This window comes from Trichomonas vaginalis, chromosome VI (assembly GCF_026262505.1).
Source record: "Trichomonas vaginalis G3 chromosome VI, whole genome shotgun sequence".
In the NCBI taxonomy this organism is placed as follows: Eukaryota; Parabasalia; order Trichomonadida; family Trichomonadidae; genus Trichomonas; species Trichomonas vaginalis.
The window spans coordinates 17,488,811-17,513,718 of record NC_067208.1 but is presented as its reverse complement, the minus strand read 5'-3'; the positions used below and the strand labels follow the sequence as shown (position 1 = coordinate 17,513,718).

At 33.0% G+C, this 24,908-nt stretch overlaps 10 protein-coding genes and 3 pseudogenes across 13 annotated transcripts, besides 2 other annotated features; 4 read left to right on the top strand and 9 right to left on the bottom strand.

Annotated features, from left to right (window-relative positions):
* Window positions 1–1,654: 1,654 nt before the first annotated feature.
* Window positions 1,655–2,890, top strand: TVAGG3_0883120 (protein serine/threonine kinase protein; the record flags this gene model as incomplete). The annotated part of the gene is made up of 1 exon (XM_001316631.2): window positions 2,033–2,890. One exon carries the CDS (start codon window positions 2,033–2,035, stop codon window positions 2,888–2,890), a length of 858 nt encoding a protein of 285 aa, XP_001316666.1.
* A 3,793-nt stretch (window positions 2,891–6,683) lies between these two features.
* Window positions 6,684–7,377: a mobile genetic element.
* Window positions 7,378–9,590: 2,213 nt separating this feature from the next.
* On the bottom strand, window positions 9,591–10,863 carry TVAGG3_0883100 (MDM2/MDM4 family protein binding; the record flags this gene model as incomplete). The annotated part of the gene is made up of 1 exon (XM_001316632.1): window positions 9,613–10,863. One exon carries the CDS (start codon window positions 10,861–10,863, stop codon window positions 9,613–9,615), a length of 1,251 nt encoding a protein of 416 aa, XP_001316667.1.
* Window positions 10,864–11,317: 454 nt separating this feature from the next.
* On the bottom strand, window positions 11,318–12,174 carry TVAGG3_0883090 (uncharacterized protein; the record flags this gene model as incomplete). Its single annotated transcript, XM_001316633.2, has 1 exon — window positions 11,320–12,174. One exon carries the CDS (start codon window positions 12,172–12,174, stop codon window positions 11,320–11,322), a length of 855 nt encoding a protein of 284 aa, XP_001316668.1.
* Window positions 12,175–12,246: 72 nt separating this feature from the next.
* Window positions 12,247–12,723, bottom strand: TVAGG3_0883080 (uncharacterized protein; the record flags this gene model as incomplete). The annotated part of the gene is made up of 1 exon (XM_051250508.1): window positions 12,247–12,723. The coding sequence occupies one exon, from the start codon at window positions 12,721–12,723 to the stop codon at window positions 12,247–12,249; it is 477 nt and encodes a 158-aa protein (XP_051085983.1).
* Window positions 12,724–12,944: 221 nt separating this feature from the next.
* Window positions 12,945–24,908: part of a mobile genetic element that runs on past the window's edge.
* TVAGG3_0883070 (uncharacterized protein) lies at window positions 13,059–13,379 on the bottom strand (the record flags this gene model as incomplete). The annotated part of the gene is made up of 1 exon (XM_051250507.1): window positions 13,059–13,379. The coding sequence occupies one exon, from the start codon at window positions 13,377–13,379 to the stop codon at window positions 13,059–13,061; it is 321 nt and encodes a 106-aa protein (XP_051085982.1).
* TVAGG3_0883060 (uncharacterized protein) lies at window positions 15,866–16,300 on the bottom strand (the record flags this gene model as incomplete). The annotated part of the gene is made up of 1 exon (XM_051250506.1): window positions 15,866–16,300. The coding sequence occupies one exon, from the start codon at window positions 16,298–16,300 to the stop codon at window positions 15,866–15,868; it is 435 nt and encodes a 144-aa protein (XP_051085981.1).
* Window positions 16,346–16,606, top strand: TVAGG3_0883050 (uncharacterized protein; the record flags this gene model as incomplete). The annotated part of the gene is made up of 1 exon (XM_051250505.1): window positions 16,346–16,606. The coding sequence occupies one exon, from the start codon at window positions 16,346–16,348 to the stop codon at window positions 16,604–16,606; it is 261 nt and encodes an 86-aa protein (XP_051085980.1).
* Window positions 16,925–17,488, top strand: TVAGG3_0883040 (uncharacterized protein; the record flags this gene model as incomplete). The annotated part of the gene is made up of 1 exon (XM_001293607.1): window positions 16,925–17,488. The coding sequence occupies one exon, from the start codon at window positions 16,925–16,927 to the stop codon at window positions 17,486–17,488; it is 564 nt and encodes a 187-aa protein (XP_001293608.1).
* TVAGG3_0883030 (organellar and viral DNA polymerase type B) lies at window positions 17,549–18,526 on the bottom strand (the record flags this gene model as incomplete). Its single annotated transcript, XM_001293608.1, has 1 exon — window positions 17,549–18,526. One exon carries the CDS (start codon window positions 18,524–18,526, stop codon window positions 17,549–17,551), a length of 978 nt encoding a protein of 325 aa, XP_001293609.1.
* TVAGG3_0883020 lies at window positions 18,851–21,319 on the bottom strand (annotated as a pseudogene). The gene has a single exon. A coding segment is annotated over exon 1 (2,469 nt).
* Window positions 21,410–21,883, top strand: TVAGG3_0883010 (uncharacterized protein; the record flags this gene model as incomplete). Its single annotated transcript, XM_051250504.1, has 1 exon — window positions 21,410–21,883. One exon carries the CDS (start codon window positions 21,410–21,412, stop codon window positions 21,881–21,883), a length of 474 nt encoding a protein of 157 aa, XP_051085979.1.
* On the bottom strand, window positions 22,468–23,294 carry TVAGG3_0883000 (annotated as a pseudogene). Its single transcript has one exon. A coding segment is annotated over exon 1 (827 nt).
* Window positions 24,129–24,793, bottom strand: TVAGG3_0882990 (annotated as a pseudogene). The gene has a single exon. A coding segment is annotated over exon 1 (665 nt).

Below are 24,908 nucleotides of genomic sequence, written 5' to 3'. Positions count from 1 at the left end.
ATTTAAAACGTTATTAAAACAACAGATTGACTAGTCATTCTGGTATAGTATCATGCATACTACCAGGTGATAAAATCTCAAATATCTTAGCTTAACTTCCGTTTGATTATGAGATACAGATCTAATGTTGCTTATTTTTTAGCCATAGTCACTAACTAATAACATTATTATGATAAGAAGACTAAATGTGCGAGTTTAATATACATTTGATTCAGATTTATTATCGAAAATCAAATCACAATATATATCTTGAACTCATCTGTTAATAAAATCATGATATTATTGATTGTTTTCTAGATGTTTACAATATTTTCTAAACATGTGAAGATAATCCTTAATTTGAACCAGAAATAATTTTAAATTACTAACAATGGATGGTTATCTATATATAATAATATATTATTTTTGATAGTAAACTATGACTGATTTATAATTTAGGAATATATTCTTCTTTTCTATATCTTTGAAAAATAGTTATATGATTTTGCTGTATAAGTGATATATTTTAGTAGAAATATTATAGAATACAAAAATAAAAAGGTTTTATCGATTTATAACACAATGAAAATGGTTTATTTCTCTCTAAATTATAAATTTTCAAAAAAAATTAACCTCATTTTTCCAAAAAAATCGAGAATTGAAAAAAACGTTATCATTTTCTAGAAAATTGCATAGGCTTTTTCTAAAATGGAAAAAATTTGGAGAAACTCACCAAGGAGAACTTCATTCTAGATGTCCAAAGCAATTGCTATCAGTCAAAAAAACCTCGAAAATTTTAAATATTGATATCGATTTTCATCAATCACTTAAAATCAATTATTTGCAGTCGATGTTATCACATATTATTAAATTCTAATATACTTGAACATACTACAAATTGTTTTTGAAACTTATCAACATTTCGCGCAATTTAACAATACTTCAACTCTCATACACAGTTCCCATTACCACAGTCTCATTTTAAGAAGAAACGATTAATAAAATCTAAGATCTAACGATTTAATTACCCAATTCGAATAATATTTTTAATTATAAATCCTTATTTGTGCATGTTTTATATACAGATGTAGAAAGAAAAACGAATAAAGTGTTTCTTCAGAAAAATACCTGAAAGCACCCTAATCATTAAACAATTTACTTTTTTAGCATCGAATTTTGCTCGTCTTGAGCCATATTTTTCGTTTAATTTTCATAATACGATAATACATATGAGTTATCAAGTAAAGTATGGATATTTTAGAAGATGATAATATATCTCGAAATCAAACGAAAGTCATTCTATGAGTCCATACACACTATTACTATACTTCATATGTCAAGCATAATGGGAACAATTTTGGTCGATACCTTTGTTGTCGACGAAGTTCCCCCCTTTTTCCTGACACATTCTCAAATTCCTATTTTTGAGAGCATGTCAGAAAGTAGTAAGTTATCTTATTTTCGGCTGTGTCATTATGTTTATTCAGAAAAATAATAGGAATTTATTCTCTAACAAAATCAATAAATGTTGCATTGCATGTTGGTGTGTTCATAAATCCAGAGCAAGATCTACTCATTGAAAAGTAACTATAGTTTCTGATAATTTGTATGCCATCTTGGCATAAGTCAAAAAAGATCCATGTGAGGTGATGTAATTTTTTTTTTGAAAAATTTGCCTAAATCAAATGTTGAAAACAGATACATGGTATGATAGTCGGGCAGAGCCCATATGGAATTATCGTGCAGGTGGCAATGGATGTTGCTGGATTTTGAAGCACAATGACCAGTACAAAATCCTTAAAAAATTATTCAACAAAAGTGGAACAGATATCAATAATTTATTTAAGGCAATGCTGGAATTTCAATTTCATCTAACACCTTGTTACTATGATAATTCGAGGCGCCACAGTGGCCAAAGATTTGAATGGATGCTGATGGATTATATTCCAGGAAATACTTTAGGTGAAATTATTAGAAGTATTCCCAAAAGAAAACACATCAAAACGCTGTACGCATTGGAAATTTTTCTGCACTAATTTTCCAATTAACTCTAATGAAGGAAAAGAACGTTAAGCATCGTGACCTTAAACCAGACAACATTATTATTGATGGCGATTTTATTCCTCATATCATTGATTGGGATGATTCTACCGACAGATATTCTTTGTCAATATCAACAAGTCATGGTACAGTTCCTTTTACAGCTCCAGAGATATACAAAACCATAAGAAAGTGCGCATCGGATGTTTTTTCATTTGGTGGAGTAATGTTCAACGTAATTACAGGAAACTACCCATTTGAGAAGGCATTTACTACTGAAGAAGGTCTCAAATATTTTATTGAATTCTACAAAGAGAATATTACTTCAAAAACCCGCGATGCATATAAAAGTCTTAAAGATTATGAGGAAATCCAGGAAATGGATGGTGCTAGTAAAGAAGAAATAGAAGAACAAAGGAGAATCGCCGCTGAATATGTCAAACCTATTATTAAAGAAATGATTCAAGGCGGATTGAGAGATGATGAAATTCTAGTCGATGAAAAATTCACAAAAGATGGTTTCAACAAGGAAATTGCAGGCTTAATTTTTGAATGTTGGAAAGGAGAATACAAAGAAAGAATCAAACCAGTTGATCTTGAGAAACGTATGGAGGACATCGCAAAAACATACCTTAATGATTCCGAATATAAACAGTACGAAGCCTATAAAAAGAAATTATCATCAATTTGTGATAAAACTTATGAAGAAGTGAAATACGGAACAGAAGAAATGATTATGAAGGCAAAGGAATGTGGATTTTACGTGAATGATTCTTCATTAAAGGAAATTATCAAAACAATTGATCCTGATTTCAATCCAGATGAATCAGTATTCCAAGCATTCATTGATTCTATTACAACTTATGATTAAAATTAATTGTATATTATCTTAATACTTTTTATTAAAAATTTCACTTAAAGTATATAAGTATTGAAGAACAGTACCTTTTTTAGGAATACCCTACTTTTCCAACATTTAGAAAACATGCATGACCCCCTACCCAGGGTCCAAAAATTGGTATTTTCTGCGCTCAGGCAACATGAGTTTTTGGGCCGCCAAATGAATAGCTCAAATAGTTTCCTCATATAGAGACATGCTTATGCTTAGAGTTTGAAGGGAATCTAAAGTGATTTTTTTCTGCATTTCGAAATCTAATGCAATCTTAAAATCATGATTAAACTGCGAATCTGGGCGCAATTTTTTAATATGTTAATATATGAAGGTACTCCTACTACTGCGAATGCTTCAAATGAAAATTCAAGAAATCAGATTAATTTGATCACATTAGTATAGTAGTGGTCAATCCAAAAACTCATATGTTGATATATAACCTATATAGATGATAATTATCGACTCTTCATTGAAATGCATAAGATTTAATAATCTCATAAATATTCTTTTTAATTTTCAGTATTTCGTGTGCATTTAGATTGCATATACCTATATATGATATTTCTAGAATGTTTTGGTTAGATATTAAGTTTTTTAGATTAATATTTTAACATTTTGATAAAACAAGCAATTGTTCCATTTTGGAATCGCGATTGAACTCTAGTTTGACTAATATGATGTTGTATGATCAAATAAATTCTAACTTCATGAGATAAATTTTGAAATTAGAAAATGCGATATCTGACTCAAATATTTATCTGAGCACATTTAACATTCAATGATAAACTAAAGTAATATACAGCAGATTCGATTTGGCTTATATTTTAAATATTCAACAAATAATCTTATAAAATTGTGCTATTCACGTTTCTCAAAGATGAATTAAGCATTTACAACTTGTGCATTGATGGAATTAGATATGGATTCTAATGTTAATCGATATTTTGTAAATTGATATATATTTTATCATGGTTTGACATTTGATCGTGTTGAAACCGGAATTGCAATATGCATCATCTATATATATAATTGTCAAAATATGAGCTATAGATTTTTAAATTATGCTCCTGATTATGAGTGACTTATATGATTATATTGAATTGAGTAGTAAGAATCATAAATATTAGAATATTACGATAATGTATTATAACCTTATAGAAGCTTAAGGCTAAAAATGATGATGAAAATGTAGCTCAAATTTAAGTCTAAAATTTTGAAAAAATTAAGTGCTTATGATAGTATGACGATATTGGTGTTTGAATGTAAGAAATTAGAGATGTATTAGAAGCATTATGAGAAAATAATAAGATATAAAAACAAATTTTATGAAATAATTTAAGTTATAAGAGGTATTAACATTGGTAATGTGTGAATAAGATAGTAGAATTGTATTGGATCTTTGATTAGTATTTTATAACAATTTATTAATGTAGATGTGATTAGAATGTTGGATTTCAAAGGAGAAAGCGGATTGTTCACTCTTGTTGGTCTGCATGTGTCATTCCGGGAGACATTGCCTGTGCATGTCTCCCAGAATGGCATACTGTTCCGCATTCATAACTTGAATGCGGAACTTTGACCGACAAGAGTGCATTGTGCACTCTTGTTGGTCTGCATGTGTCATTCCGGGAGACATTGCCTGTGCATGTCTCCCAGAATGAAACAATTTATTGCAATCAGAATACGATTGCAAAACTTTGACCGACAAGAGTGCATTGTGCACTCTTGTTGGTCTGCATGTGTCATTCCGGGAGACATTGCCTGTGCATGTCTCCCAGAATGGCATACTGTTCCGCATTCATAACTTGAATGCGGAACTTTGACCGACAAGAGTGCATTGTGCACTCTTGTTGGTCTGCATGTGTCATTCCGGGAGACATTGCCTGTGCATGTCTCCCAGAATGAAACAATTTATTGCAATCAGAATACGATTGCAAAACTTTGACCGACAAGAGTGCATTGTGCACTCTTGTTGGTCTGCATGTGTCATTCCGGGAGACATTGCCTGTGCATGTCTCCCAGAATGGCATACTGTTCCGCATTCATAACTTGAATGCGGAACTTTGACCGACAAGAGTGCATTGTGCACTCTTGTTGGTCTGCATGTGTCATTCCGGGAGACATTGCCTGTGCATGTCTCCCAGAACGAGACAATTTATTGCAATCAGAATACGATTGCAAAACTTTGACCGACAAGAGTGCATTGTGCACTCTTGTTGGTCTGCATGTGTCATTCCGGGAGACATTGCCTGTGCATGTCTCCCAGAACGAGACAATTTATTGCAATCAGAATACGATTGCAAAACTTTGACCGACAAGAGTGCATTGTGCACTCTTGTTTGTCATCCACTATGATACTTAGAGAAAATACTTTACTTACATTATTTAAAATATTAATTTCCCTATTTAATATTTATTTATTATTTTTTGTGCTTTATATTCCCTATGGCATGTACTGAACTATTTTATAGACTCTACCGAGCTATCTCCACATATAAACATTTGACAATAACACATATATACTCTCTTCATATTCTAGTCTCATGACATATTATTGCAAAAGCTATATTTATACAGCATACCTCATAAAGTCTCATTATATCCCTATCTAAGCGTTCAAAACCTATTTTCCCCACGTAATCTGATTCTTCAGGCTCCGCTGATTCGATTTCTGCTGTCAGATCGTGAAAATATGAATCACATAACAAGATAAACACAAGTTACCCAACTTGATATTTTACGTAAAAAAACTCTTTAAGTTCATGTTCAAACAACATCATTTTAGAAAAATTCAATTTTTTCCAAAAGTGTGTGAATTCAAAAAGTCACAATATATCTAGTTATTACCCAGTATTAATTTTTTAATTTAGTTTTTGAGATATTCATTTTATAATACGTATTATTCAGAAAATTAAATACATTTGTAAGGGAAAACGGAATTAATAACAAATATATGAATATCGTGGAAGAGTCAATTTGAAGAAAACATTATTATTTTGGATTTGTGTTTATCTTGTTATGTGATTCATATTTTCACGATCTGACAGCAGAAAGAAATCGAATCAGCGGAGCCTGAAGAATCAGATTACGTGGGGAAAATAGGTTTTGAACGCTTAGATAGGGATATAATGAGACTTTATGAGGTATGCTGTATAAATATAGCTTTTGCAATAATATGTCATGAGACTAGAATATGAAGAGAGTATATATGTGTTATTGTCAAATGTTTATATGTGGAGATAGCTCGGTAGAGTCTATAAAATAGTTCAGTACATGCCATAGGGAATATAAAGCACAAAAAATAATAAATAAATATTAAATAGGGAAATTAATATTTTAAATAATGTAAGTAAAGTATTTTCTCTAAGTATCATAGTGGATGACAAACAAGAGTGCACAATGCACTCTTGTCGGTCAAAGTTTTGCAATCGTATTCTGATTGCAATAAATTGTCTCGTTCTGGGAGACATGCACAGGCAATGTCTCCCGGAATGACACATGCAGACCAACAAGAGTGCACAATGCACTCTTGTCGGTCAAAGTTCCGCATTCAAGTTATGAATGCGGAACAGTATGCCATTCTGGGAGACATGCACAGGCAATGTCTCCCGGAATGACACATGCAGACCAACAAGAGTGCACAATGCACTCTTGTCGGTCAAAGTTCCGCATTCAAGTTATGAATGCGGAACAGTATGCCATTCTGGGAGACATGCACAGGCAATGTCTCCCGAATGAGACACTGCGACCGTCAGGAGTGCATATTATCATCAAAAATTCAAAAAAAAAACATTTTTCTTTTTTCTTTGGCGAAAAATGTACTTATTTTTTTCGAAATTTTCGAAATATGATTTTTTCGGGAGACTTTTTCAAAATTTTAATATGATAAATATGAGTTATTTTATGTTCTCTATTTGAGAGTCTGCTTATTTTTGAGTATTGAGCAAGATTGAAAAATGAGAATATTTAGGAACATAATAAATCGATTTATCTCGTCATGTAGTTCATATTTTCGCGTTCTGAGAGCGGAAAACGCATTTTTTGAATGCGTAGATTCCGAATCACACGGAAAAAATAGGTTTTAATAAGAAAAATAGACAATTTATGAAGTAACAAAGCACATAGTATTATAAAAAAGAAAAACATTTTTCTCATATGAAAGAAAATATAACGTATTTTTTACAGAGCGTAGGTATATATCGAGCCAATTCACACCATAAATTCTTTTCTCGTTCTCGGGCCTATAAACAACCTGAGGTGCACAACAATATTAACTTATACTGCTGTTATCTGGATTTGAATCCTCAATTGAGAGAATTCCAGATAACTTCAGTATAAACAAACCATATACATGTTTCCTCCTTGCTTCTAGGCCAAGCATAACAAGTACATTACCTTAGAGCAAATCTCATTCGGAGTTTCTCATTTAATGAGAGACTCCGAATGAAATTTGCCTATTTGATTAATATCGTGCTTTATGAGATGCAAATTCTGATGATAAATATTGATCTAGAGCTTATATAAGATGCGAAGAAACTTCAAAAAAAGCTAACCGGTAAAGACAGCAACTTGCAACACCAAGTTGCTCACGTAGTGATTACAAGCATATCTGCAAGGCAAAGTCCTCAGGATGCAGAACTTTGCCTGCAATCAGAAAAGAGATTGCAGCAGAGTAACCGGTAAAGACAGCAACTTGCAACACCAAGTTGCTCACGTAGTGATTACAAGCATATCTGCAAGGCAATGTCCTCAGGATGCAGAACTCTGCCTGCAATCAGAAAAGAGATTGCAGCAGAGTAACCGGTAAAGACAGCAACTTGCAAAGTCAAGCAGTTTCTGAGATTTTGATTTATAAATCATAAACCTTCATGCTTGATGATTTTGTAGAATTGTTAACTCATGTCATCAGTTAATGCTCACCTAAGGGAGGTGTTTTGCGGGAGCTGGGGGTATCTTGGTGAGTACTCAGGAGGCCAAGAAGGGCACCCCAACCGACATTTTGCTGATGGATTGAGTTCGCAACCATTTTTATAACCGTAAAAACCGTCGGGACAAAACAACTTGAATAATTGAATTTTTTAATGATAATGATTGTGAAATAACATGTAACTATAATTTAAGAATGCCATATTTTTGTTAAAAAAAATTTCGAAAAGTGAGAGATTTTCCGTTCTAATAAATATATTTGATAACCGGGGTGTCCCCGGAATCAAATAAATTATCATATCGAGAATCGGAGATCCTTGCAGTTTCGATTTTTTCGAAAAGTGAGAGATTTTCCGTTCTAATAAATATATTTGATAACCGGGGTCCCCCGGAATCAAATAAATTATCATATCGAGAATCGGAGATCCTTGCAGTTTCGATTTTTTCGAAAAGTGAGAGATTTTCCGTTCTAATAAATATATTTGATAACCGGGGTGTCCCCGGAATCAAATAAATTATCATATCGAGAATCGGAGATCCTTGCAGTTTCGATTTTTTCGAAAAGTGAGAGATTTTCCGTTCTAATAAATATATTTGATAACCGGGGTGTCCCCGGAATCAAATAAATTATCATATCGAGAATCGGAGATCCTTGCAGTTTCGATTTTTTCGAAAAGTGAGAGATTTTCCGTTCTAATAAATATATTTGATAACCGGGGTGTCCCCGGAATCAAATAAATTATCATATCGAGAATCGGAGATCCGTGCAGTTTCGATTTTTTCGAAAAGTGAGAGATTTTCCATTTTAATAAATATATTTGATAACCGGGGTGTCCCCGGAATCAAATAAATTAGCATTACTAACATTCCTTTTTTATTTAAAATTTTCAATTCTTAAAACAAAGTTTTACTTCTATTTAATTATTTGCCATGAAAGTATAGAACATTAAAAATTTATCCTACTACCTCCACCCTTATAATACCTTCAAAAAAATTATATCTCAATTTATTTTCTATCTTTATATTGATGTGCTTATTCAAAAACACTAAATCATAAGTCTTCAGTTCTCAAAATACTCTCAAATTATCTCATTGCGCATATTTTGAAATTTGATAATTTTAAATTGTTAAAAAATTCATTAATCACAGTAAAATATCTATATACAACAATTAACTAACCGATTTCACATCTTGAACATTCGCATTTATTTAATATATTTGAATATCATTTACATCTTATTGAATTAGATCATAAATCACAGTTCCTTAATATACTATCTAGCTAATCATTATTGTTGCACAACTTACATTTGATTAAACACACGTGTATAATTCTGTACAACTCATATCTCTATCAATACTTTATTTATAATCAAAACAAAGGTTAAAATTGTATACCCTGTCACTGTAGAGTATTCTCCCAACTTTAAAGTGAAAATCAAAATTTGATATTTTAGTAATTTCATGTGAGATCGTTATTTTATAGGAAAACATACTGAAAATGTTTATAAGATGTTTCTCTATCATATGCCAAAATATCATGGTTTAAATGCTCTCCTAAGTGTCTATAACTGAATTTTAGGGCAATAACCTTATTCTAAATGTTGGGAAAGTAGGGTATTTTTCAGAAGATTTAGGTACGATATTTCATTTTTAAAGTGAAACTTCTGCTAGATTATAGGTTATATTTGATGTCGCCTTTAAAAAATTAAAACGATTATAAATTCATTGTAAATACGAAATGTTTCATTATAAACAATACAAACAATTTATTATTATTGAACAGGTAAAGACAAAACAATCAAAAGCGATGATGACATAGCAGCAAATAAAAAATCTGGCCCTGGAGAAAAATCAAGATCTAAAATTGATCCATTTTTCTCAAAAGTAGTATATCTTTCACTGAATGATCCGTATAAATCTTTATCTATATCATGAATCTCTCTTATTGAGAAATCAAAATTTGGTTTTGGAATCGCAATGTAAACTGATTTATTTCTAGTGCCAATAGCTGGTCTAGCTCTGGTTTTAATTTCCCCTATGGGAAACCATCTCAAACTCCTCAAAGTTTGAAATTTAATATCACATAAAGTGCATTTTTTGTTTTTCAATGATATAGCGATTAAATTATCATTACTCATCTTAATATATTCATGGTCAAAGCTTATTGGATTTGGAATAAACATAGAAGTTTCAATATTAAACGTAAAAGCATTTCGGCAGTTCAAAGCTATCACAGAATAAGTAGATGTTGGTATTATGGATTGGAACTGAGGATTCTCGGGTCCAGTTGATTTTTTTGAGATTATATCTCCAGTTCTTGTATTTACAACAAAAATTGTGCCATGTGCTGCGCCAATAGCTGCCTTATCCTCATTTATCCAACAACAGCACCATGGTGTTTCTGGCAATGTATTCGTTGTAATTATGGAATTTTCGTTTAAATTAACAACTGAAAAGGATCCTTCATGCGAAACTGTTAAGGATTTCTCAATAGGACTCTTATTAACTGATATGTCACGTATTATTAGTTTGCATAATGGAATAAAATTCCATTTTGGCTTTTGCCATTCTGTATATGAAATTCCATAATTGTCATTGACTTTTTCTGTGACTACTATTCGAGATTTCGTAAATGATAGACGTAATCCGTCATTTATTTCTTTGGTCATTAAAATTGTAGGATATGATGGAAAATAGCTTGCTTGAGAGTATTGAGAAGTCTGATTCGAACTTAATGATTGAATTATTTCGGCATTTTCTGCTTTTAATTTTTCATTTTCTTGTGTGAGCATTATTAATTCCGAATTTTTTATAACTTTGCCACCTCTCCAATATAAAGGAATGATAGATTCTACTGTTGCAGGTGAATTACATGCAGGACATGTGCTTTTGGTATTTAGCCATTCAACAATGCATTTATAACCAAAAATATGTCCGCATTTAAGAGAACAGACTCTATGCTCGCCTTCCGTCGCTAAAGGACCCATGCATATCATACAATTCTCTTCTTCATCCTCAGTCATAAAAATTTCAAACCAAAAAAGTGACAAAATATTTGCAAATTGGAGATTCATTATCTAATTTATACTAGTAGTATAGTATGCGGGTTTTGTGCACGTTTTTGTTTTCTTTAAAAACTAACGAACATTAATGAAGAAAACCCCCTAAAATACATGATTTTGTGAGTTTTTGACCATTTTTTGACACCCTCATGAGTTTTTTAAAGCAACTTGCACGAAGCCTTATGAATTTTTTGACCATTTCTTTACATAGGTTTGCTGAAAAATGGCTGAAAATCACACGTGCACGTTTTTGTTTTCAAAGGAAAATACATGAAATTCATGAGTTTTGCTAATGAAATTCACTTAATTATCATCAATTTTCTAAAGCAAAACTCATGAAATTTGATTAATTTGTTAAGAAAATTAACGATGAAAAAAGTGTATAAATTAATAAAATTAAGTTTTTAGTCGAAGTTTTTAATGGAATATGTGGTCAACGTTATATTGTTCACTCCAGAGTTGGCTGGAAATGATTCTCTGAAGGTCTTGCAAAATGATTTCGGCACTGGTTTCATTCCCGCATCTTCTTGAGTGTTGCCATGTATTGATCAAATTCGTGAAGCAATACCTTAAAAGGGCATCTTCGGGAAATTCAAACTGCATTTGTTCTTCTTCTGGGTAGAGTTCACAAACCATCTTTCTGTATTTCCAATATGGGACTGGAACCTGATGGTTTTCGTAATATTTCAGCTCTGCGATGATCTTTTGTCCTTTGTCCGAGATCCAAAAGTCATACTTCTTTTTTCCTGATGTTGTGAGAGCATTTGCTTCCTCGAGTTCCCTCATAATCTTCTTGATTTCATTGTCTTTGGCGATTAGTTCAGATCTGAGCATTTGAGCTTCTTTCTTCGTCGCTTCTAGTTCTTCTTCTTTAAGTCGCCTTTCTTCTTCCTCGTCTTTCTTGATTTGTTCCTGAGTTCTTCTTTTGATCTCTGGATCGTTGAGCAGGACTTTCATCTTTTCGTAGAGTGCAATGTTTTCTCTTTGGGTTTCCTGAAGATGGGTCTGGCTTCTCTTCAATTCCTCAGTGACTCGATTGAGATTTGATCTTGCTTGTTCCAGTTGCTTTTGTACATTCTCTTCTTGTATCATTGGTGCTGTAGTTCCTTGTTCCATCGGTGTTTGCAGATTCTGATCCTGATCTTCTTCCTCTTCTTCCTCTTGCTCTGACCACCATTGCTCCAGCTCTCTTCTCCTTTGTTCTTCCTCTTTCTCGCGTTGTTCCTGCTCTCTCTTCTTCTGTAGTTCTGCCAACATCTTCGTGCGTGCCATTAAAAAACTGAAAAATGACGATTATTTTCCCCTCAATTTCCTTAAGAAACAAAAATAAACATTTAATTTTTTTTAAACATTATCCGCTGGTGAAGCATATTTAGCCGGAGTTCCTGTTGCATGGTATTTCAAACCATCTTCAGGACACCAAGTCCAGTAAGTTGTCCTTGTAAACCACATCTGAGGTGGTGCAACATCTTGAACAGAACAGTATACATCAGCCTCTCTTTTAGTATGAATTGGATTTGCTTGTAATCTAATACTGACTTGGTTATTCTTTGTTTCTAAACCATCAAAGAAGACACTTCCACCATCCCTCATAACAGGTATGGTACAAATAAAGGATGTTTGATCTTTCCACGGTGCAAGCATTTTCTCTGAAGTACTTCTTTCTCGTGTTAAGCTATCTTCATATTCTTCTGTACATTCATTAACACCATCTAAATCACTAGCTTGTAGCATACGTGTAAAGAAGATATCTCCAACAGTACTCATTGCATTATCAGGGAAGTTGCGACCATCAATTGTGATTTGGAAGTTTCTAACCATTGGGTTTCTAAATACTGTTCGTTGTGATTGTCTCGTTGGAAATACAGTAACAATATCAGTGACATTATGCAAAGCATATGTAAAGTCAGAGACGATACCATTGTTAGTAACACTTCCATTATTTAATGTTCTGACATCAATTTGTTGTGCTGGAATAGTTAGTATGGCTAAGTCGTGTACTGAGTCACTGCGCGCCTCCGTACACCACTTAACCTTAAATATTTACAAAACCAGTAACGTATATTTTACAACACAAACGACAACACTAACTTAACCTTAAATATTTACAAACCGCCAACCACTAATGACTTCACTAATGTAAAAAATAAACGTTCTCACTTACAAAAGTATTGCAACTCCTCCCATTGCTGTGCTTCACATAACAGCTCATAATCTTCTGACTCACTTTTTTCTTCATATAGGTCAAAGTCACTGTCAAAATAAATGTTAGTAAGTTTTGACAAATGTAATGAAACACGTTTACCGTTTGTATCATATGCTTGTATAAACTTTCCATTCTTCATTCCTTCATAAACGCTCAAACTAACTTTACCCTTTCTCCCTCGTATCTGATAGAATGTATTTTCACGAGGAACGAAGAACAAATTCTTGAACTCATGACCGTTGTAGTTTGTTATCTCAATAGTTTTCGTCATTTATATAAAAATAAACTTAAAAAATAATGATATCACCACCCTCACACGTATGAAAACATAGCGCAAAAATAAATTTAGGGTAGAAGGGTAGATCTAACCTCATTTCTACCCTCATTTCTAACCTGTTGAATTCATTGCTTTATAACTCTCTGTCGTCTGCTTTCTCCAACTCTTCTAGCTTCTTCTTAAGTTCAGCAATGTTGTCCTCATGAAGTTTAATCTTTCTCAAAATTCCTTCTTTATCTAATGGTTGCTTTATCTTTCTAAACTGAACTCTACCATCCTTCATAGTATGAATGTAAAAACCTTCTGGAATAGTTCCTGATTTAATGTATTCTACCAAAAACTTTTGTTTCATTGCTTCAGTGACTTTATTTGTCATTTCAATCAAATAAAAATTTTAATATTAAATAAAAATAACGTTATTTTTCAGTAAGGAAACGCAGGAGTTTTACGATTTATTTGAGGAGTATTTCTGGTTTAAATGTTGGAGTCGGTTTAGGAGTTGACTTTTGAACAGGAGTTTGTACTTCCATAGGTTCAGGAGTCATTGAAGGTTTTGCTTGTGAAGGTGTTGAAGTTTGTTTAACTTCAGCTACTTCAGTATTATTTACAACATTTGCTTTGTTTCTTTTCAACATCATTACTGCTCCTGCTGTAGCTAGCAAACCTAGTGGGAGACCATATTTATATAAGGACTTGACCAAATGCTATTTTTGACAGGAGCTGGTGGAACACCTAACCTTGGTGAGACTGCTTGCCATTGTGCAGCTCGTAAGAAATATTCAATAGGTGCTCCATAATCGTTTGGTAAAGTTTGTTTCATAGATGTGAAGGTTCACGAGAGCTTGATGAAGAACTCATTTATAAGCTTTAAAAATAAACGTTCATCCTTTATTCCTCACTGTCGTCAGTTGCTAAGTTATAGTCGTCAAGTCTTATTATTGGTATGCCTGACTGTCTTACTTGTATTGCAAAGCAACAATCCCTCATAAATCCAATAAGTGGCTTGGTACGTTTTCAGTTGCTAGTTCAATAGGTCCTTTAACAGACAATTGTATGTTATTGACAAGAGTTTGACCTTGCTGGAAGCAAAAGTCCACTTCAGTTGGAAAACCACATAAGAAATGTGCGTTGTCATAGCTATCCCATTTATGTTCCACACTACCATCATCCACCAATGACCTCATAACTCTTCATTAAATCCAATCATATCATTGTTTGTATTGCAGGCGTTTCGCAACCATTTCATAAAATACAGTCCATATGATTTTCAGGTTCTGCAGGCATATTTCCATAAGCTCCCATGGAAAGCTGAAGATATTTAAACTTAGGGTTCTCAAAATTAACATAATAGTTGTCTTTCTTCTAAATAGTGCCCAAATACTTTTAACATTAATAGGCGTATAAGCTGCTGTAAAATGTTGCACTTGAACTATCTGTATTCTTTGAGAATGAACCGTCCATAGGAATCCAATCCATAACTTTAACAGGAAAACATAAAGCCTCGTTTGTATAATGTTCTACAAGTTCTGTATAAATGTTAGGGTCTAAAGAGAATGACTTTGGATGAATGAAACATTCATTAAAATCCATCTTTGTTCGAAATAGTTGCTGGGTTACAGTTGTAATAGTAACTGTTCCACTAGCTTCTATTGCCTTCGTTATCATAGTGAATGGTTCATTCCATGGAACAAATTTATTTGTCGGTGGATTTGAATCTGAAGCAAATGCAACTTTAAGAGTTGGATTGAAAGCAATGATATCATTTACAGATATAGATGTGCATTGTAAGGCGTCGCTACTGAACTTTACTTTAAGCTGAATGTTTCCTGCAAAAGCTGGAATAAATCGAATAGCTTCTAATGGAAGGAATCTTCTAACAGGAATTCTTAAACGAAGCTTAAAATCAAATGATTTTCCTGCTGTAATTGGACCACTAACAATTTGTCCTGTTCTGCATGTTCCCGAATGACTCCATACATCTTCATGTCGAGTCTTTGAGAAAACATCTACTTTCTTTATTTGTTCGGTAGTTTGTGAGTTTGAAGTTATATATGCTTCTTCTCTTGCGTTGTCTTGAGAATATACGATACGACCATTTGCAAGGATTTGATATCCAGCAACTGCATAGAAAGCGTCATCGAAACCAATCCAAAATCCTGGTGGGTTTGTTTTATCGGAACCTGAACCAATTTCTTTATCTACAATAAATTGACCTTCCATTTTATACGTAATGAATGTATTGTAAAGGTCCAACATATTTTCACCAGGAGGTGAGAGATTGAATGTTACCCATGTGTTATCTTTAGCAGTTCCAGGTTGTGATGGAATCTTTGCGTCAAATATTTTCTATTAGTGTCACCAATTTGAACTGCATTGTCTATGATATCGAAATATGAGCGAATCTGATGAATATGCTCTGCTGGAGTAAATTCGTTTAACTGTTCGTTCTGCATGTATTTACTTCGGATAAAAATATCTATTTACTTCATTATTCTCACTCTTCTTCTTGGCATTCGTGGTGGAAGTTGTTTCTTGACATTTTCAATGAACTGTACATTCTCTTTTGTCTCAACTTCTTTCACTGGTGGGTCAGGGTTCTTTGACTCGTTTTGTTTTTCAATGAAATTCACGAACTTTGCAATAAGCTCTTGGTTCGTTATTGAAAGTACATCTGGCTTCTTTTCTTCTTGTTCTATTGACTTTTCAGTTTGAATAGAAGGTTTTATATGGGCTTCGTGGACTTCACCCTTGCCATACACCTTAATGTTGTCGCTTTCTGCATTCGCTAATAGAACCTTTCTTTTTCTTACGTATATTTTACCATCTTTACTCTGACTTACGTAATAGAAAGGATGTTGTATTCCTCTGGCGTCATTTAATATAATAGACTCTCGCTCTGATTTTGACAAGCTCATTTTACATCGGTTAAAGTTTTAATTTTGTTTTTTATCTGCAGTCAAATGACTCAGACAAGCCCTACGGACAAGACCCAAGGGGTCATAGATGTTGAAGCATTGAAGAAAGAAATTCGCGAGCAAATTTTATCCGAACTGAAGGAACAAAAACAAGAACAAAAGCCAGAGAGACCAAAGAGAAAACTTAGTGAAAAACAACTTGCTGCATTAGCTGCTGGAAGACAAAAGAACCCAAGACTACTGGCGAAAAAAGCTAGAGAAGAAGCTGAAGCAAAAGCTAAAGAAGCTGAAGCAAAGAAAGAGTAAATGGTTTATTTTTATCCGAATTAAATGTATAGACAAATACCTTTAACTGTTGCATTCAGTAGTGAAAACCCTGACGTCAAAATAAAGGGGAACAGAGTAACGTTTAAGTTTCCAACAGACTGGATTGTGAACATAAATGAAGAGAAGTACATTGGCATAACATCTATGTATATAACACGTGCTTTCAGAAAGGTTGACTTTATACTTCAAGTCGAGATAGAAAATGACGAACAGTCTTTAAGTGCCCAAAACATTCACATATACAAATACTTTAAAGACGATACAACATTGTTGCAATGTATGATTTCATTTAATGAAATGTTCGAGAAAAAGTTTAACATTGAAGTACAAACTTTACAGCCTATACGTGAGTTTCTTGCACAACTGAAAGAAGAAGGTAGTCAGCCACAACTTATAGACTTTCATTATGAATTTAATGAAAATGAAGATGGAACTCATGACTGTCAGTTTGTTATATATTCACCATTCAATGAAGTAGCTAAAAAAAAAGAAAATCCATTACGTATAAGATTTCAAATCTCTGAACCCAATGATGATTTCAAAAATGTTTTCAATTATAATGCAATGCTTCCGAGGAAAAATGAATTTTCAAAGATTGTAACACCTGGCATTTGGGATAGAAAGCAAGCTATATTATATTCAAACTTAAGTAAGGGAGTTGAAAATGAGTTCATTGGTCATACAAGAACTTCACCACTTCCTAACCCTAAATACTATAAATTAACTGGCTTCAATCGTGAGTTTTGGATAGACATGTTCTCCACTCATGACCATAACTGCCCAGTGTTCTTACCTCCAGACCATAAGGACTGTCTCTACATTGAAGCACAACTCTTAAACTCTACAATTGCTGTATTGTAAAATCTACGCTAGTTTTATTTTTATCACGAATGACCTCATTGCTGACAAAAATAAATGACCTCAGAACTTCAACTTACGAATAAAGCTTGTTTTAGTCGTTATTGAGAAGTTAAACTTTTCAGCAAAGCAAGGTTGACATGACTTACATAAGTCAAATCCAATCTCTTGACCGTCATAAAGTGCTTTGTAAAGTTTCATTAAACTGAACTCAGAGTCTTTGTCATATGTTCCAACAGGTATGTGAATGTTCTTATCTTCATTGTAATAGCATTGTATAGCTTCAGGAAACATTTCATTAGCTGTTAAAGCAAGAACGTCTTGTTTTACACCTTTACAACGTGCATGGAATGCAACTTCATTTAAATCATTCGTGAGTAAGTCTATGTAAGTCTTCTTTCCACAAAATATTGACTTGTATGCTAAACTTTGTTTTCCAGGTGTTATTTCTGCGAAGTCAGAATGGAACTGACCTAATGTTTTACCAATAAGTTCTCTACCGTATCTCTTCTTAAACTCTGCTGCAAGCTTTGGTATGTCTTCATTGAAAATATGCATGCTATCACAGTCCTGGTAAAATATTTGAAGTCCCATATCTTCAGCAGTACAGAATACTTCACACATTATTCTCTTCGACATAGATAGAATGTTAACACCAAGTGGACAGAAGTTAAAGTGTCTGCAAATGCTTTTCGTTAGCTTGAAAATAGTTTTATCTGAACCGTCCAAACCTTCGAACTTCACTATATGGTTGTAGTTTCTGATGGCATATCTTATAGCATCTTTGTCATTTACTATGGTTATTTTTGACTCAATAGGAGATAGAATAGTTTTGCCATAAATACTGTTCAGAATGAGCTTTATATTTTCTTGCAAAGGATTTCCTTCTTTCTTATACTTTAACCTTAACTCAAACAACTTCTTTACTTCATCTCTTATTCTAATATCTCTGTTTCCATCGTAATAGTATCCTTGCAACACTTCACATTTGACACCTTGATATTTTATGAGGTCTTGTAATGTTATATGGTCAACATACATTAAACAGCAAGTGTTTGAACTTCTGGGAACGTTAAGTTCTGGATTTAGTTCAGGGTCACAAACTATTAAAGGAAAGTGTCTATGTATTCCAATCTCTGTTATCTTAATGAGAACAAAGAAGCCGGACATAAACTTTTCACCAATGGGTTCCTTTTGGTCGTCATCGAATAAATGTCTCATGAGATACTCTGTGCTTAGCATTTCTTTCTTCAATACTTTCGGTATACCTTCTAAAGTATAAAGTCTTGCTATAGCTGATGGATATAATGAAACAGCGTCGAAGTCAGCAATGAGTTTCTTTTCGCTCTTTTGTTTCATGTTATCTGACAGCATACATCTTCCACCTTGAATACAGCGTGAAATAAATTCTCTTGGTTTATTTGAGAGGTCATATAAATTTCCATTCGGGAAGTACACTCTGTTCTCAAACAATTTGTTAGCAATAGAACAAATACTAACGTAGTCATATACGTTTAAATCAAACTCTTTCAATATGTCATTGCGGAACTTAACAAAACCTTCTCTTAAAATTCTTACATCTTGTTTGCAATAGAATGTGCTATATTTTTCTAAGTCGAAGTGGTTTTCATCTATTCTGCAACCTTTGATGAATCTATGTTTTTCATGAATGTATCTGCATCCCGGATAAACTTACATGCTTCAGAAATGACACCAGTTCTGTTGTCATTTGCTAACAAAACACTGCTGTAGTAGTTGTATGGAAATACTTCTTTCGGTCCTGTTTGTAAGTTAAACATAGCAGGAAATAGTTTAAGCTTCTTATTTATAACACTGTAAAGTCTTTTATAATAATTGCCCTTCCTTTATATAAGCCAGTTATTTGCATTGTTCGTGAACCTTTAATGATGGGAGTTCCTTTCACTTCTGTCATGTGTCTTAAGATGAAGTTTATATCATAACTGAGGTTATGGAAATATATTAAACTCTTGTCAGGAAGTCGTTCCAAAATTCTGTTGCACAGTTCTGACCCCAAATGCTTTCACTCACTGAACCATCTTCACTGTCATAACAGATGTTAAAAGCTTTATGAAAGCCATCGGTACTACACTCAAAGTCAGCAAAGAAAACGTGCTCAGGAATGAACTTGCATTTATTTTTATTTACTTCTTTTGACTCGGCTTTCTTCTTCAGTTGTACACAATACTTTGGAGCATATGTCAAATCTTTAAATGGTGCAAGTTCTGTTTATATAAGTCAGTCGTATATGTGAAAAGTTCTCCATAAGAAATAGGTTCAAAATATTTGCACTCCCACAATGTTTTCATAACATCCCATAACGGTGTTGTTCTATCATAACGAACTACATATTTGTTCTCTCTCTTTGTATAAATCTTCATCTGTTTCTCAATGTTCATTCCACCACAAGCTTTGAGAATTTCTTTGTAATTTCTGACGAAATATGTTGTCATTGGTAATCTTTCATTTAGCATGTAGTGGTCTTCAACAAGAAGTAAGTCAATAGTTCGAATAGTTTTACATTCTTTTGGTATGTATCTCTTTATTTCATTATGTCTTGAGTCATTGAAGTAACCAATGGTAACATTAAATGCTATACCTGTTGCGTCAGAAATTTCTTGTACTTTACTTTGAGGAAAGTCTCTAACACGAATGACTTCTCTCATGTGATCAATAGTCTCTCCATCTACTCCAGCCTGAATGCAAGCATAAACGAAACAATTGTCTTCTGTCATAAGTGCTGCAGTTCTTTTGTTCAGTTCATTGAAGATTTGGTAGCGCTCAAGATTTATAGGTAATGTGCAAAGATACTTCCAGAACTGACCGCTTCTCTTCTTATAAAACTTCTTTTCACCATTATCTTTCCAAAAGCTTTCTATAAGTGCTGGGTTTCCTGTTTGCTTAAGAGCTTCCAAAATGGCTTTCTGGTCATTTGTCAGTGTGCTTTCATCTCTATATGGTCTCTTTTTTGGTTTGCCTTTCTTTACATCTGACATCGTTAAGCCTTCATATTCTGTTAAATCATACATCTTTATTTCGGTAAGATTCTTTATGTTTGTCAAGAAGAAGTCATAGTGCATTTCAACAATACCTGCAGCATTTGCTTCTATCTCTGATATAAAGTTCTCCTTCAAGAGCTGATGTAGTAATGTTCCAATATTATTGAGGTTTAACGTAGAACATTCATACTTTCCACCAAGTTTATAACATACCATCCATCTCTGTTGTGAGTTTATTTTAATTTTCTCTAAGAGTCTCATGAAAACCTTACCAAAATGTTTGTGTAAGTAGTCTCTGTTTGGTTCATCTAAAGCTTCGATGTTAAAGTCAATGAGTCTATTGCCTGACTTCACATTTCTCTTCCTATTCTCTTCATCTTTCTTTAACCATCTCTCACCTTCTTTTGGTTTGTCGTCAATGGAACGAATGACATCGTTAGCTTTGCGAACTTGTTCTATAGCACTTTTAAACATCTCTCTTCTCTGTTGTTTCAGTGTGTCGTCTCTTCTTCTTGTTTCACCAACGTTTGCATTTGTTATGTCAAACATTTCTCTTCTTACTTCATGAGGTATTGAACGTCTATGATATAAGTCAATAGCAACGTCATTTAAAGGAAATTCTTGCATGGACTTCGTCCTCGCCGCGTTGCGGCTTTATGAACTCATGAATTCTATCATAATTATTCACCATTGTAGTCATTGAGGATGTCAGCGAGTGCTTTTTTGTTTGTGCGTAATGCTTTGCAACATCTATATTAGCTTCTGTAAGAAGTTGTTTTATTTCCGAGTGTTCTAACTTAGACAACTTCCGATACATCTTTAGTAGGAAATAAAAAAATATTTTTTGAAAAAATTAGATTAGATTTTTTTAAGTTATTTTTCAAAATAATTTAATATTTTTATTTTAATGAAACACATGCAAGATTGCAAGTTCTTTTCATACAATGCTCTCGCTACTGCCATCAAGAATGAGTTCAATGGTGCTTCAAATGTTAATGTTATCTTTAACAAGAAGTTTGTGAAAGAATCTAAGTTTGGTCAGTATGTCAGACCATTAGCTATCGTCATTGACCGCAAACGTTATACTTCACAAGAGTTAGCAGTAGTTTTGAAACAAAAGAGTTTCTTCGTGAATGTCAAAGATACTCATTATACTGTCATAAAGAACTCTAACATTGACTTCTTCAGTATTGCTTTAAATCTTTCCGAACAGAAAGAATATAAGAAGGGTGAAACAAATGTGAAATATTATCCTTCATCTCTGAAGACAATAACGAACAAAGATGTCATACAAAAGTTCTTACCAAAGGTTGAAGAAGCTTCTATTGACATTGACGAAGAAAGTGAAATGGTTGAAGAAATAGACCCTGAAGCTATTTAAGCAAAAATATATTTTTGAAGAACTGAAGGTGTCACCACGTCACCATGTGTCACCAGGTTATTTAACTTCTTTTAAAAATGATGACAACATGACATTTTGACAACAGTCCAGGAAATAAATTTTATCGTTAATGTTTACGTTAATGTTTTTCATTAAATTTTGACAAAGTGCAAATCTTCACTTCGTCAAAAAGTTAATGTTTTTCATTAAATTTTGACAAAGTGCAAATCTTCACTTCGTCAAAAAGTTAATGTTTTTCATTAAATTTTGACAAAGTGCAAATCTTCACTTCGTCAAAAAGTTAATGTTTTTGGTTAGTCTTCATATCGATATTTTACAACAATTCCCCAATGTATAAACTTTTCATACGCTTTTTCATAAGCTTTATATACCTTCAGAAATTTTGCATAATCTTTAGAAGCATTTAGATATTGTTTAAATGCTTTATATACCTTCAGAAATTTTGCATAATCTTTTACATGTTGTTCGTTCTCTTCTTCTGTCATGAGTTCCGAATATTCTAAATTCATGTTCTTTCATATGAGATAAAATTTTATAAAAAAATAAAATTAGCTTAGATTTTTTTATTCTTCCTCTTTGAAGTTATCGAAATATTCTGTTATTTTTTCCTTCAGTAATGGTAAGTCTTCTTTGAATGTAAGTATTGTGCAACCTTTGATGTCATAGTGTGTTTGAGGAAGAGTATTTTTGACAATTTCTTTTATTTGCTCATTCGGTGTCATTGAAATCGGTAAGTTTTCACGATAGAACCAATTTCTGTCAGATTTGTAAATCTTAGCAAGGTCGTAAAAGCTTTTGTTGTTTCTTCTGACTAAATGTAACATAACCATATCTTTATCTTCTTCTTTCTCCAACTCTTCAGTATATATCATATACTTATAACTCTTTTCCTTTCCTTTTGGTACTGAACGTGGTATTCTTTTCTGTATGCTTTTGTCTTTGGATTCAATGACTTCATCTTTTGCTTGAAGTTTCATTTCCATATCTTCACGTTCTGCTTTATATAGTTCATCTAACATCATGAAAATATAACAAGCATAACGAGGTGAAGCCCACATTGCTACAGCATTTACTAAAAGTCTATGAACATAATAACCTTTCAAACCAGGAGCCAAATTCTTGCGATTTTCGTACGGAATCTTTCCCTCGGTTTTCCGAGGGAAGCAATCATATGAGGAAATTCTTCTAAAAGTTCTTTTGTCTGTTGGTTTTCAAACCAATGATATGCTTGCTTTGTAGAAAGAAGAGCGTTCATTATACTTTGCATTTGGTACATATCGTCTTTGACCGAACGAATGAGTCTCAATTGTTTGTTATACTGTATGTATTCATATTCTTCATTAATGGCTTCATGAACGATAGCAGTTGTTGTGTTCTCTGTTGTTGACATATCTGTCTTTATATTCCGGATAAAAAAAATATTTTATAAAAAACTAACTTTATTTTTCTGTGTTAAAGAAATGTTAAAAATTCATGGTTACATATGTGAAAAGAAGTCACGAACAAATGAAGGTCATAAGATTCAGCACATAATTTTGAATTGAATGGTGTGTCATACATGTCAAACCGTCAAGAATTGAAGGAGATACGAGGCTATAAAGATTTTGGATATTTTCTGACACACACCCTGAGGGAAAAGTGACAAAACACGACGATAGAAAAAGTGACAAAATGAGAGAAAGTTGTTCCCCGACCAAAATGCAATCATGTTGAAAAAGTGACATTTGTAAAGTTGGACGATAGGATTTCCTGAAAAAGTGCAAGACTTGTCTTGAATCAGGACAAGATTTGTCTTGAAAAAATACAAGACTTGTTCTGAAAAAATACAAGACTTGTCTTGAATCAGGACAATTGTTCTCAAATTTGAGAACTTTACAAGAAAAACTGACTAAAAAGTGCAAGTCTTGTTCTGAATCAGGACAAGATTTGTCTTGAAAAAATACAAGACTTGTTCTGAAAAAATACAAGACTTGTCTTGAATCAGGACAAAACTTTACAAAATGTAAACTTTACATAACCGTTTCTATCGTATATGATATTTAGTTGACATTGTAAACTATCTTCATGTAAAGTATGGCGGTTTGAAACCGTCGGGAACCTTCACTTTTTTGACGAACTTTCCGCAGCAATTTTTAAAATTTGTGAAAACTCAACGGTTTGACACGTGCCATATGTCATTTTACTCAGAATTTTGTGCTGAATTCAGCAAAAATAATGAGTTCATTTACTCACAATATTTTTGTACAAAACGACCCCAAATTTTTAACTTCTTTTCTGCAGCTTCTAATGCTATCTTAGCGAGTTCATATTCTCTAAATTCTCTCTTTAAATCTTCTTGTTCCCATTGGTCTAGTTCGTATGAGAATCTCTATAACCATAACATATCTCACGTTCATGTTCTAATTGTTTTTCGCACATTTTTCCAACTTCTTGTTCGAACAAAGGTTTAGCATTCTCTACTGTATCTTCGAGTTCTTCTTCATCTAACTTCTCATGAACTTTCTTGTCTATGGAGTCCATAATATCTTTGACATAAAATGCATAGTTTACAGAGCACCATTCAGCAACAAAATGAACGAGGTCAGGATGTATGTAAATACCTTTGAATTCATTTATAACGCCCTTAGCAAGCTCATAAAATGCTTGTTTTGAGGTTGAGCCACTTTTGGCTCCACCGTATTCTTTCAACCAAAACTCAAGAATTTCCTGCATTTTAGCACTATTGAGAAATCTGTTTAAATGGTTTAACTTTCCTGCTTCTCTTGCCATCTTTGTTGCATTTATATAACCATCATTGTCTCTACGTAAGACTTCAATACCGTTATAAGTGCCTTTTGTGAATGTTTCGCCATTAGATTTGTTAGTGAATGTTTTTGCTTCGACTGACATTTCTGTTCTTACATACAAGATAAAAAGTTAGAAAAAATAAAACTAACTTTATTTTTTTCTATCTTAAGGAAATTCATTATTTTTGTGTTGAATTCAGCAAAAATATATTTTAGGG